The following is a 13,147-nucleotide window of genomic DNA, read 5'->3' on the forward strand; positions in this document are numbered from 1 at the left end:
GTAGAACTTTTTTTAAATTTTTTTCTAATGTTTATTTTTGAGAGAGAGTGATAGACTGTAAGCAGGGGAGGGGCAGGGAGAGAGGGAGACAGAGAATCCAAAGCAGGTTCCAGGTACTGTACTGTCAGCACAGAGCCTGACGTGGGGCTTGAACCCCAAGATGTGGGTCAGCCCCAAGATCATGACCTGAGCTGAAGTCGGCCACTTAACTGACTGAGCCACCCATGAACTTCCTTCCTTTCTTATAAGGCTGGTCCACTAGCAATAAATTCTCTCAGTTTTTATCTGGGGATATTTTTATTTTATCTTCACTTTTGAAAGGTAATGGTTTTACAGAATATAGTATTCTTGGTTGAGAATTTTTTCTTTGATCACTAAGTGTTATCCCACTGCCTCTGACCTCCATTAATTCTGCTGAGAAGTTAGCTGTTGACCTAACTGGGGTTCTGTGGTAAGCGAGGAGTCTTTCTTCTCTTGATGCTTTAAAATCTTTCTCCTTGCCTTTGGCTTCCAGTATTTTTACTCTGATGCATCTTATTGTGGAACTTTTTGAATTTATCCTATTTGGAATTAGGGCCGCCTGGGTGGCTCAGTCAGTTAAGCGTCCGACTTTAGCTCAGGTCATGATCTCACTCATGGTTTGTGGCTTTGAGCCCCATGTCGGGCTCTGTGCTCACAGTGTGGAGCCTGGAGCCTGCCTCGGATTCTGTGTCTCCCTATCCCTCTGCCCCTCCCCTGTTCGGCTTTCTGTCTCTCAAAAATAAACATTAAAAAAAAGTTATCCTATTTGGAATTAGCTGAGCTTCTGGAATGTATAGGTTATTGTTCATTAATAAATTCAGGAAATCTTTAGCCATTATTTCCTCAAATATTTTTTTCTGTACCTTTCTGTCCTCTTCTGGGTTATATGTATGATGGTGCACTTAATGGTATCCCACATTTCCCTAAAGCTCTGTTCATTTTTCTTCATTCTTTTTTTTTTTTTTCTTCAAATTGCATCATCTCTTGTCATCTATCTTCAAGTTTGCTAATTCTTTCTTCTGCTAATTCAGATCCAGTAACAAGCCCCTCAAGTGAATTTTTCAGTTCAGCTCTTGTACTTTTAAACTTCATAATTTCCTTTTGGTTCTTTTTTTGGTAACTTCTGTCTCGGTACCGATATTTTCTATTTGATGGGACAATGTCATCATACCTACCTTTACTTTGTTAATCATGCTTTTCTGGAATTCTTTGAACATACTTATAATGGCTACTTTGAAGTCTTTACCTATTAAATCCAGTATCTGATTGCTCTCACTGGCAGTTTCTGCTGCCTGCTTTTTCCCCCAGTGTATGGATCATATTTCTGTCTTTTTGCAGTCTTGGAATTTTTTTGTTGCTGAAAACTGGACATTTTTTAGTGAGGTGTAGTTCTTCCCTCTTCCCCACTGGCCCCCAGTGTGAAGCTTCTAACATTGCTCTTCAGGTGGTATAACCTCGGGTATGCCTACAGTCTCCATTCTAAGACAGTGGTTTTGACAGGGCTCTCTTTGTCTCTTTCTCTGACCACACTCAACTGTTAAGTTCCACTAATCAAAGCTGATTGCTCTATTGTTTCCTATAATGCCCAGGGACATATATTGTCTTATAGACTGATCTCATCAAGTTCAGGCTGTTTGAAAGGGATTTCTGTGGTGTTTGAGATTCTGATCCAAGGGTTCCTTCCAGCTGTCTCTTTCACCAATTCTCTCACCAAACTAGATGGTCTACAGATTAGCCTATATACCCAATGACTCTATTATTCTCCTACCTATTGCCTATCACCACAAACTCCATTATTTTTGATAGAACTCTATGGTTGAACTTTTTCCACACTCATTTGCAAATGAAGTTAGTTCCTTTGGGGCTGATTGAGAGTTCTCTGTTCTATGCTCAGCTTCTCCTCCCTCTACCTCTCCACCAGATAACATCTCAGATGCAGGGCTCTGGTGATGGGGACAGGCACAATGGTGCTACTTTTGAGTGACATACCCACTTTAGGAGCTGAGTGCTTGTAGGAGGAGAGGCAGCAGCCCCAGGGACCCTCAGTTTGCTTCTCTTGGCAGGGAATTCACACATTTAAGCTGTGGCAAGGATGACTGGTACCCCAGGAACAGAATGGAGGGCCCACTTCTTAGCCACAATTGCCTGGAATATAACTTGAGCGTCAGGTAGCTTGGGGGCAAGATGAGAAATACTGATATCCTGCCTCTCATAGGAGGACAGCCCGCCTTCTGGGAGCCGGGGAGAGAAGCAGCCCTATGTTCTTGGATTTACTAGTCTGGAGTAGAGTTTCTGTCTTACTGAGCTGGGGGAATAAAGAAAGGAGTGGTCTTCCTTCAAATACCACAGACTCCTGATGTTTTTACCAAGTTTCAGATTTTCTTAAACAAATGTTTCTACATTTGCTCCACACTTAGGACTATTTCGAGAGAATTTAGATACTTTCTTTTAAATAATTTTCACCAGTTTTGCTGGGGAGTGGGTCAGCAGAACTCCTTATGTTATTGTGCCAGAAGTGGAGTTCTTTTGGTGCTTGAGTACAGGTTTTTGAGTGGACGTATGTTTAAAATGCTCTTGGGCATATACCTAGGAGTGGACTTGCTGAGTCATGTAGTTAAGACTAACTTTCTATGATTTTACAAATTATTCTTTTAAGCAGTGAGGCTACAAGGAGAGTCAGAGAGAATTTTCTCACAGCCAAAATCTGTTTAATACTACCTCCTCAGCTTACAAAGACAGCAATGCAGAGACTGCGAATTCTGTATTCTACTCATGTCAAACATGTGATGCATTCACTAGCTAGATGTGAGCAGCAAAATTCACCTCCACACTCTAGCCTCCTTCCTGATAATTATTACTATAACCAAAACAAAGGCTAGCTAAAATTTTATACCGTCCGCTCTGTCTCAACAAATTTTGTACTGCATACCACAGTAGGCTTTCACTGAAAGTATGTGTAAGTTTTCAATGAAGACAAAATTTCTAAAGATGACCCTGGGGTCTACATGGGTATTTTTTTCAGTGAAGAGATGCTACTCTCAGGTAAGGGCATTCCATATGAACACATCATAACAGTTTTTGTAAAACCATGCTTAGCTTTTACAAATCATGCTCAGGAGAAAGAAAACATTTTAATAAGAACAACATTTTACTTATTAAAATAAACATAGATTTAAACAAAATATGCATACTTTTTGAGATAAAATGGAACCTTTCAAAGAGCTCTTTGAGCTTTACCAGTTTGGATGGTACCCTCAGATTCTGCAGGATGCACATTGCACTCACTCATCACAGCAGTTAGAGGTACTTAGGTAGAAACATCGAGGAGCCCTGCCCTGAACAATCACCTTATCATGAGAACACGCACACACTTACACACATAGCATCCTATTTACATTAAAAACTCCTTCAGGATAGAGCTATCCCTACTATTCTGCATATTCCCAATAAGCTTATTAAAGCATGCTACTCACAGTGGGGATCAGATAAATGATATTTTAAAGAGATCCCTAGCAGTAAGGCTGATGAGACTGAAAACAAAAGGCCTAGGATCAAAGGATCCTTACAGGTTGCCTGTGAAATCAGCTTAGATATTCTGGCGGCAACCTGAACCGAAGAACTTACCTTGACCCCTCACCACATGATAGGTAACAAATTGCATTTAATACTGTAGTCAGATTAAACAAATATTCTTTAAAAGGTCAACAAGTCTAATTAGAGGAAGTAGTCCTTACATAAACTGTTTGCCTTGGGGGAAAAAACAAAACAGAAGTAAACTACTCTGAAACATGTCAGTGTTTAACTATTTTATCATGCCCAACCTCTGCTATCTGCTGGAGTTTGTCAGCCATGATATATAGAAACTGATATTATTATTTTTTTTTTTTAATTTTTTTTTTTTTAACGTTTATTTATTTTTGAGACAGAGAGAGACAGAGCATGAACAGGAGAGGAGCAGAGAGAGAGGGAGACACAGAATCTGAAACAGGCTCCAGGCTCTGAGCTGTCAGCACAGAGCCCGATGTGGGGCTCGAACTCACGGACCGTGAGATCATGACCTGAGCCGAAGTCGGACGCTTAACCGACGAGCCACCCAGGTGCCCCTAGAAACTGATATTAAATAACCAAGCACTTAGCCATTGTTTAACTGATAGGAAAGAGTACTTTCTTAATTTATGAAAAGAACAGTATAACAGATTCAAACTAACCTTGGGGTTCGCTGACCAACACCAACAATTTTAAGATGCCAGGGAGGAGCAGTTCAACCTCAGAAATGTCTATGTTAGTTTCTTTGAAGAGCTGGAGGATGAAGGCCAGGATAGATGCCAAGCGAGGAGGGAGCAGGGACCCTTTACACTCAAAGTAGGACTTCCTAAAAAGAAGCACAATTTTGTTTTTTCTTCTGTTTAAAGTTTCAGTGAACAGAACCAAAAGTCACCCACTTTAGAGATACTGACAAATTTTACCCAACTTAATAAAGCACAACTAAAAAAATATGCGTATATTTTGCCATGCTATCCTCAAACACAAAATTTTAGAAGCATAAGCATATGAATATCTGGTGTGTTATAAGGGCCAAAGTAGAATACGGACACAAACTAAATTTAAAACCTGATCTTTCAATGCACTTAATCAAAATCCAAATGAAAATCCAATTGTTAATTTGTTTTTTTTTCTTTTCTGAGTCCAATCTCTTCTATTAGCTCCTCAACGATGCAACATTTTCTTTAATGTCAAATTTGCATAAAGAAATCTCTCCTCACGTTTATTTATTTAGGGATTTGGGAGGGGTTTTATTTCTCCAAATCAATAAGAGGACTGCCCTAGGAATTGGCTTCCTGTTCCAGCTTTACCTCTTTCCTTCTCTTAGGAAGTAAAAAAACCAGAGGTAATTTAGGATGTAACATCTCTCAAAGCAAAACAAATTTTAGCATTAGGATTCAACAGAGATCATAAAGATAATTTATCTGACTCATTTTTATATCTACCTCTTAAACAGGTGTTGGCTCCTAAGAGGTATTCGGTATATACACTTAAGTGAATAAATGGAAGTGGCAATTGCTCAGTTTCTAAAAGGTCTAGACAACAGGAAAAATTGTCACATATAGTTAAATCTAAGCTAGACATCCATACGTATTTGCAAAGCAGTAAAATTTACCAAAATGAGCCACAGAAATCACGAAGGATTATAAACTCCTTAAGGGCAAGAACTATGTCTTCACCATCATTTCTACTCTATATGGTGGGTTCCAACAATTATTACATGTTAAAAGATTTATTCAATCTTTGAGGACAAGCGTTTTGTCTTTTTTGTTCACTGCTGAATCTTAGACGAAATATGGTCTATGAAATCAAGGGGCTCACTGTCTAGTGAAAAAGTTGAATAAGGAAAAAAAGACTACCATAATACAGTGTTTTAGGTGCTTTGAAAGACAACCCCAGAATTCTCAGGAATTGGGAGGAATAAACCCTAACAAAGATGGGAAACTACAGGAGTAGAGGAGCATGGAATGGAGGGAGGCACAGGAGGCAATCTATTCCCTTCTTGAGTAGTTAAAAAATAGAAAAAAGGAACTACTACATTTCTGGATCTTCAGTTAGAAATCATGAGAAAAATGTGTTCCCTGGTAAATAAGAAAGTCAATGAAAGCAGCCAGGATTTTAAATGGTGGGCTCTAAATTACTTTTATGACCCTAAACATTTCACTTCAGCATTTGTCATTTGGTTTGTACTACACTTACTTAAATAATGTCTCAAAAATAGTGGTAGACTACTAAGGTCTTGTCGGAAATTCAGATACAAGTGAGGCAAAGCATTCAATTCTGTGAACGGAATCTTAACAGAGCACATGACTTCAGAAGAAGGAAAGCACCACGCTACACTGAGATATTAGATGTAGGTCTTAGAAAGTCAAGGCAGAATTTATCCCAAAGTCGTGGCATTTAAATAGAGAAAATAGTATGAACAACACTGATGTAGGGAAATGTAAAGCATTTTGGAAGGGCAATAATGAAACCAATCTCATTAAAGTTTGCATATGATGTTATGTCTTGTACACTTGGAAAAGTTCAGTGACAGATCACAAAGAGCTATCAGAATACGGAATTTATTCCATGGGCAAAAAAGGAGCAAGTGAAGGTTTGGGGGTAGAGAAGTGTCATAATGGAATAGACTTTCAAGAAAAGTAATCTGGGGGCATTGTTTACGCTGAACCAGAAGAAAAGGCTAGATACAGTGAAAGTAGTTAGGAGACTCCTGCAATAGCCTGGGTATAATGTGATAAGGGAAGAGACGTGTGAAAAGAAGGAAGCAATCGTTTCCCAAAGGTTGGCCAAGGAGAGAGAACAAAAATATAAAGCTTCCAAACCTCAGTAACAGAACACCACACAAAAATGCTTGTAAGGGGGAACAGATTTTAGACATGGAATTCTGTAATAAGAGGTGATGGATAATAGTGGTCATTAAAACTATCAAGTCATTAAAAACACAGAAAAAAATGCTAGATAAGAATAATATACAGGCATACCCCCAGAGACAGTGTGGGTTCAGTTGCAGACCACCATAATAAAGTGAATGTCACAATAAAGCAAGTCAAATGAGTTTTTCTGGCTTCTCAGTGCATATAAAACCTATGCTTACACTACACTGTAGTCTAATAAGTGTGCAACAGCATTACGATGGCATTATGTCTAAAAGAAAAAAAAAACAATGCATATACCTTAATTTAAAAATATTTTATTGCTAAAAAAATACTTTATTGCCAACCATCATCTGAGCTTTCAGAGAGTTGTAATCACTGATCAGAGATCACTATCACCAATATAATAACAAAAAAGTTTAAAATACTGTGACAATTACCAAAATGTAACACAGAGACACGAAGTGAACAAATGCTATTGGAAAAACAGTGCCAACAGACTTGCTTGATGGTGTTACCACACATCTCCAGTTTGTAAAAAGCGCAGTATCTGTGAAGTGCAATAAAACAAGGTATGCCTGTATATCACCACAGCATTTTAAAGTTTAAAAACTAATTTCATATGAAGCTAAATACTGCATGAAGACAAAGAAGTGATCATTTCTATTACTGAATCTTCGACCGTTGCAGGTAAAAGGAAGGAGAAAACCTAAGAGGTTTCATTTATGCATCCAATAATAAAATGAAGCTATTAAGACAGGGAGTAGACCAACAAAAAAGGACTTATTGCTTCCTTTTTCATATTACCATTCATTTTTTCATTTAGTTATTATCTTTCAAAAATATAGCTAATATGTTTTTTATAGGAGAAAATACAATTACTGTTTATCTGATAAGGACTAAAAAAACATCCACCTTTAGAACATATATAAGGAAAACAACAGCTATGTAAAGAAAACAAACGATTTAAAGAGCACTGACTCAGGCTGCCGGGAGCAAAAGTCATTTTAGTAAATCCTTAGATAATGTTTCTCAGGGAAAAGAAAAGTTTCTCAACTACCAGCATCCTAAGGGTTGCCAATACTTTTGGGACGCTTTGTTACTTTTTAATAAAGATGAACTAATTGGATTGTAAACACCACTTATTTTTAATATTTAGATGTACCTTATGACTTGTATAATGCATTTCTTTAGAAGTGACATCGGTGCAAGAGTGGCGGAGTTTCTCAGTGCCATCAGAACAGGGTGTTGTCCAAGTCCTGCAGCATGTGGTGAAGCTGGAAGAAACCGCCCGATGTACTGCTCAATGACATTCCCAAGTAACTGGTTCAAATAGGCATTTGGATTTTGAGACTGACAACATACAATGCACATGCCCTAAAGGAGAAAAAAGAGAAGAAATACTAAAAGGAAAAGTTAAAAAAAATATTGAGAAACTTACTAATTTAGTCCCTAGCATTAATATCCATGTCAGAATGTGCAACCACAGTCCGCAGGGCACTGCCAGCATCAACAGATAATGTTTATGAGGCTCAGGGAGCTGCTGAGCCTGTGTGACTCCTGTACTGTGGTACCCAACCACACATGTGTGTCTTGGGGGTGTACTCAAACGGAGCAGGGGAAGTGCAGGAAGACCAAGGAAGCTTCCTTCCTCCTCTCATACGCAGAAAACCTGAGCACCCCACTCATCAACTATGTCTGTATGTCATTTCAAAGTTATGAAACACATTTTTAGGTCAGTTTTTATACGTATGTCCTGGTCATTTAACTGAGTGAGACTCAGAATTTATACTAAAAATCTTCGAATGTAAGAAATGGGATAAATTAAAACAAAAATTGACAGGAGAGAAATGCTGAAGATTAAGACTCAGAATAATGACAATTCATTTGAAGAGTTTCATATGTCAGGCACTGTACCATGTGCTTTATATCCTTTATTTCACTTAAATTTCTTAAAAAACACTGACTTAGTATTATCACATATCCAATTTCATAGCTGGGGAAACTGAGGTTTAGAGAAGTTAAGAGTTCTGTTGATTTAATCCCCTCCATTTGTATAGCTTCCATATGGATTACGGTGTTTGAGACTTAACAATTAAACCAATACCCTGAGAAATAGAAATTTTTTTCTACCAATGTTACTAAATAATGCATATTACCAAATATATATATAATCACCAACACAACGAATTATGTTCCAAAAGTTCATTTATAATTTGGCCCTTTGTGATTTAAAATGTGTTTTCCCAGAGAAATAATTAAAAATATTTGTCTCCATTTTAGCTATGAATAGATATTTACTCATCAAAAAATTTTGAAAGATTTGTAATAAAAGTAACATAGAACTGTTAAAACACTAGCAAACAACAATAATTGAAAACAAAAGGGCAATGAACACCCCTCTACTCAGTTTCTTCAATGTTTTCCCTTAAAAGAAAGCACATTATTAGAAGATGATGAAGTAATAAACAAATATGTTCTGAAAACTTTGAAGAGGAGACTGGAGTACTTTTAAGTAAAGGTGTACGTCTAAGTCAATTCTGCCAAATGGATAAATTCACCAAAATTTTCAGTTTACCACTTACAAAGTTTGTAAGAATTCTTTTTTTTTTTTTTTTTTTTTTTCTGTTTTAAAGTAGGCTCCATGGTGGGGCTTGACCTCACAACCTTGAGATCAACAGTTCCCATGTTTTACCAACTAAGCCAGCCAGGTATCCCTATAAGAATTCTTACTGTACTATTTTGGCTTAAAAGGGCCACAGAGAACATGTTTTCCAGATTCTTCTGCTGCCCAAGATTCCTCCCCACCAGTATTCCCCGACTGGCCACGCTTTGTGTTTCTGTCAGCAAACTAAACTTCTTTTTAAACGTTATTATCAACACAAAATCAAAGAGCCAATTAAAAATTTCTTAGAAATTATACAAATCTGTTTAAAAAGCCCATCTGTGGAAAAGACTGCTTATTACCTAATCAAATTCCATTCTCCCTTTCTTCCTCAGCTTTCCTTGCTGAACCCCAAATTAAGAAGCACTTAACTTCAGTATGAGACACTAATGAATAACAAAGTATGCTTCCAGCCCCATCTTCCTCTGAATAACAGATCAATATTTCCAAGTGCCCATCTAGACAGTGCACAGCACCTCAAATGAAAGCTATTCATAAATCAATTATTACCTTCACTCCCACATCTCTAGAATTGCCCATTTTAGTTAGCAGCACCACTATGTGTACGAGGACCCACTCTGGGGTCTAGGAAGTATTCCATTGCTTTCTGTTGCTCCACAACATTCTCTGAGCAAGTACTTTTAATCAGAGCTCCTAAGTGTTTCTGCAATCTGCTGTGTGAGTTCCACACCTACCGGCTTAGTTCAAAACCCTCAGATAATGAACTACTCTTTGCCCTCCAAGTCTCCAATCTAACTCCAACATCAACTATCTTAGATGTTGCCACCAGAATTACCTTTCTAAAATGTAAACATGATAGGTCGTTCCCACTTCCCTATCTAAAATCCGCCAAAATCCATCAATAATCCATACAAATCCCCATGTAAAAGAACAAGTCCAAACTTCCTAGCGTGGCACATAACACCTTAAAATATATGGCTCCTCCTGTATGAGTCGATCACAACAGAATTATTCGCTCTTCCCCAGTGTGTCATACTTTCTTCAAGCTCATGACTTTTAAATACTGTTCCCTCTGACAGTCCTTCACCTCTTACCCGTTCGGCTCGTTTACAACTAATCCCCTTTACAGTGTCTTCTCTCACATCTCTTCTTCTCCGGTTGGCTAGTGGAAAGCTGAAGCCTCTAAGGAAATATGGAACACACAACTGTGTCTATGCTAGTCAGCCTCTTCTCTCAACTTTAATTACTTCTTGAAGATTTTGCTTTTTCCATCTTTGGTTTCAGGGCCAAACACAAAAGGAATTTAAAACTTGTTCAACAGAAGTGCCACATGTACACACATGCACTGAAATTATAATGGTTTTCAAATCAGCAGTTAGCAAACTGTTTTAAGGCAAAGTTTCACTATTTATTTATTTATTTATCTATTTATTTATTTATTTTTTATTTTTTAACTTTCAAGCAGCCACACTTACTATACCTGGAGATACAAAGGAAGACTCTTTTGAATTGCGATCAACATAGGTGCAGGCAGTTCCTTCTCTTGCTGTAACACTGTATGTGGCAGCAGTAAACAATCTATGATCCGGAATAGTAGTTTTTGGGCTTTAGAGGTGGCAAAGATCTGTGCCCATGATTTAACAAGAATTCCTGACAAAGAAGAGGAGTAACAGTAGGTATGGTTACCTTCTAACCAGAAAGTTTTGCCATTCCACTATGAAATTCATATTTAAAGCACAAAGAACCAAGTTAAAGTAGGCAATAGAAAGAAACATGTATTAGGACTGAAAAGACTGATGTCATGTCATACATTTCACTAAAGAGACAAGTTTCTCTCAGAGTTCTGGTCTAAGAAAAACATACGTTTCCTAAGCAACTGTTATTTAATACACACACACACACACACGCACGCACGCGCGCACACACACACATTGTGATTTGGCTATACACTATGTGAATATACAGATAGACTGCTGTAATTAATCAGATTTCTCTTTTTGCTTTGGCTGCTAGGTAACTCAGAGGCAAATTTATAACCCAACTTTAAGAACACTATAAGATCACGCATTATGCTTTTATGTGTGTACTCACTTTCCCTGGGCTCCATCATGCTACTCCACATTTACGTTTTTGATACCTTTATTTCTTCATATTTTTATCTTACATAAAATTTTATAGGCTGTCTCAACCCAGTTTACAACATGAAAAGATAGAGCTAAATTTAATTGTTAAAGTAGTAAGAAGGATTAGCTATAACACCTTGAAGCAATCACTTAACCTCCCTGAACTCCACTTTTTATAACTTTCAATTGTTTAATATACACAGTGAGTTTAAATTTTGATGCTGAAAGAAGAGATGCAGACTTCTTTACTACAGGAAATGTATTATGATTTCCTTAATGCTAGGAGTCAGTTGCTACCTTTGATGATAGTAAAGCCAAACAAATGAGCACCCTTTGTTTAATGAAGTAATTAAGAGCATTTATGTAGTTCCCATTAGAGTGTATTCCTGCTATTAAGGGCTTCTCTACTGAAAAAACAAATTTAAAAGGAGATCATTAAATGCTTGCCCAAGTGGCATTAGTGGTATATGTACTGCATAAACTTTTATATTTTATTCCATCTTAGAAAGCAAAAGAGATGATACACGTCAAAGCCATTTCCATAAAACAAAAAGTTTAAAATTCAACTCTGAAGGGAAACAAAAATACGCTTATAGAAGAATGTATTGATGTTAAAAGAAAAAAAGCCCAGCCTATAATCACTTCTAAGAACAACAAACAGCAACATTAATCTTCTGTTGTAAAAGGAAATACAATAATCAATCATAAAGAAACACAATGCTCACTTAGCAATATTTTAAATAACGCTGGCTTGCTCCTCATTTTTTTCAGTAGGTGGAAAACTTGCGAATGACAGCAGTGTAAGAACTCACATCCTAACTAACGTTAATATGCCCATAAAGGGAACTGCCATCACCACTGACATTTTAAATGATTTATATCACTCTTAGGTGTCACACAGGAATTGACTTATAAAGAGCAAGGGCCTTCCAACCAAAAATGCATCACCTACCCTTGTATTTCATCTTCTGCAGTGGTTAAAACACTTTGCTGAAGATCTTAAGTTTTATGAGTTCATAGAAGACAGAGGAGATCCATTTGTTTTACTGCCAAATCAGAACCCTAGTTTTTAAGTTTCAGTGAAGAATATTTAAGTGTGTGGTATTAATAATGCAAAGAGAAAGAAATTTTTTAAGTAAAAAGCTTGGAGAAAGGTTAAAATACACAGAGTAGCTTTGTTAAACAAACAAACAAACAAACAAACAAAACCAGTCTTTTTTCTGGCTATAAACATACTACGTATTTAAGCGATGCTGCTGAAAACGCAGGGGCACCTAGGTGGCTCAGTCTGTTAAGCGTCTGACTCTTGATTTCGACTCCAGTCATGATCTCAGTTTGTGAGATCAAGCCCTGCGATGGGCTCCACGTTGACAGTGTGGAACCCTGCTTGGGATTCTCTCTCTCTTCCTCTGCCCCTCTCCTGCTCACACTCTTTCTTTCAAAATAAATAAACTTAAAAAGAAAAAAAGAAAATGTAGAAAAATTGTGGGGAGCATACTTCTACAATTGAAAGAGATCTGCACTGTAAGAGTCCTTATGTGTTTACTTATTTCCTACTCTATGCATATACTATGCCTAAAAAAAAAAAAAAAAGGATTGGGATCATTATAACAGGCGTTTAAAAGTGTATTTATAGTTAGAAAGTAACTTTACTCATTTAGGAACACTAAAAGTTACATTATGTTCTATTAGCTAAGTTTATAAAATTGTTAAATTCTAGAAATATTTATTTAGTATATTTAGTTAGTATTTATTTAGTAATATACCATCTCCTACACTGGAGAAGCTCTTTCCCAATCCAGTGCCCAATATATAACTCAGGAAATGTTCTTATTTGTTCAAAATACAACATGATAATGGGAATAAAAAGCTAAAAAGATATGGCCACTATCATAAATTTAAAATTTTAGTAGGGACAAACCAAGTACACAAATAATTATAATAACTGGCAAGCTATG

At 37.0% G+C, this 13,147-nt stretch overlaps 1 protein-coding gene across 12 annotated transcripts in view; it reads right to left on the bottom strand.

Moving 5' to 3' along the window:
• Nucleotides 1-13,147, bottom strand: part of MMS22L (MMS22 like, DNA repair protein) — a 158,116-nt gene that overhangs the window by 10,384 nt on the left and 134,585 nt on the right. For all 12 annotated transcript variants that reach the window (XM_042986842.1, XM_042986841.1, XM_042986843.1 and 9 more), the window contains 3 exons: nt 10,547-10,716; nt 7,606-7,817; nt 4,230-4,393 (listed from right to left, as the gene is read on the bottom strand). In XM_042986842.1, coding sequence (XP_042842776.1) covers nt 4,230-4,393; nt 7,606-7,817; nt 10,547-10,716 — 546 coding nt within the window. The remainder of the gene's footprint in view (nt 1-4,229; nt 4,394-7,605; nt 7,818-10,546; nt 10,717-13,147) is intronic.

The sequence above is a fragment of the Panthera tigris genome, chromosome B2 (genome assembly GCF_018350195.1).
Source record: "Panthera tigris isolate Pti1 chromosome B2, P.tigris_Pti1_mat1.1, whole genome shotgun sequence".
NCBI classification, from domain to species: Eukaryota; Metazoa; Chordata; class Mammalia; order Carnivora; family Felidae; genus Panthera; species Panthera tigris.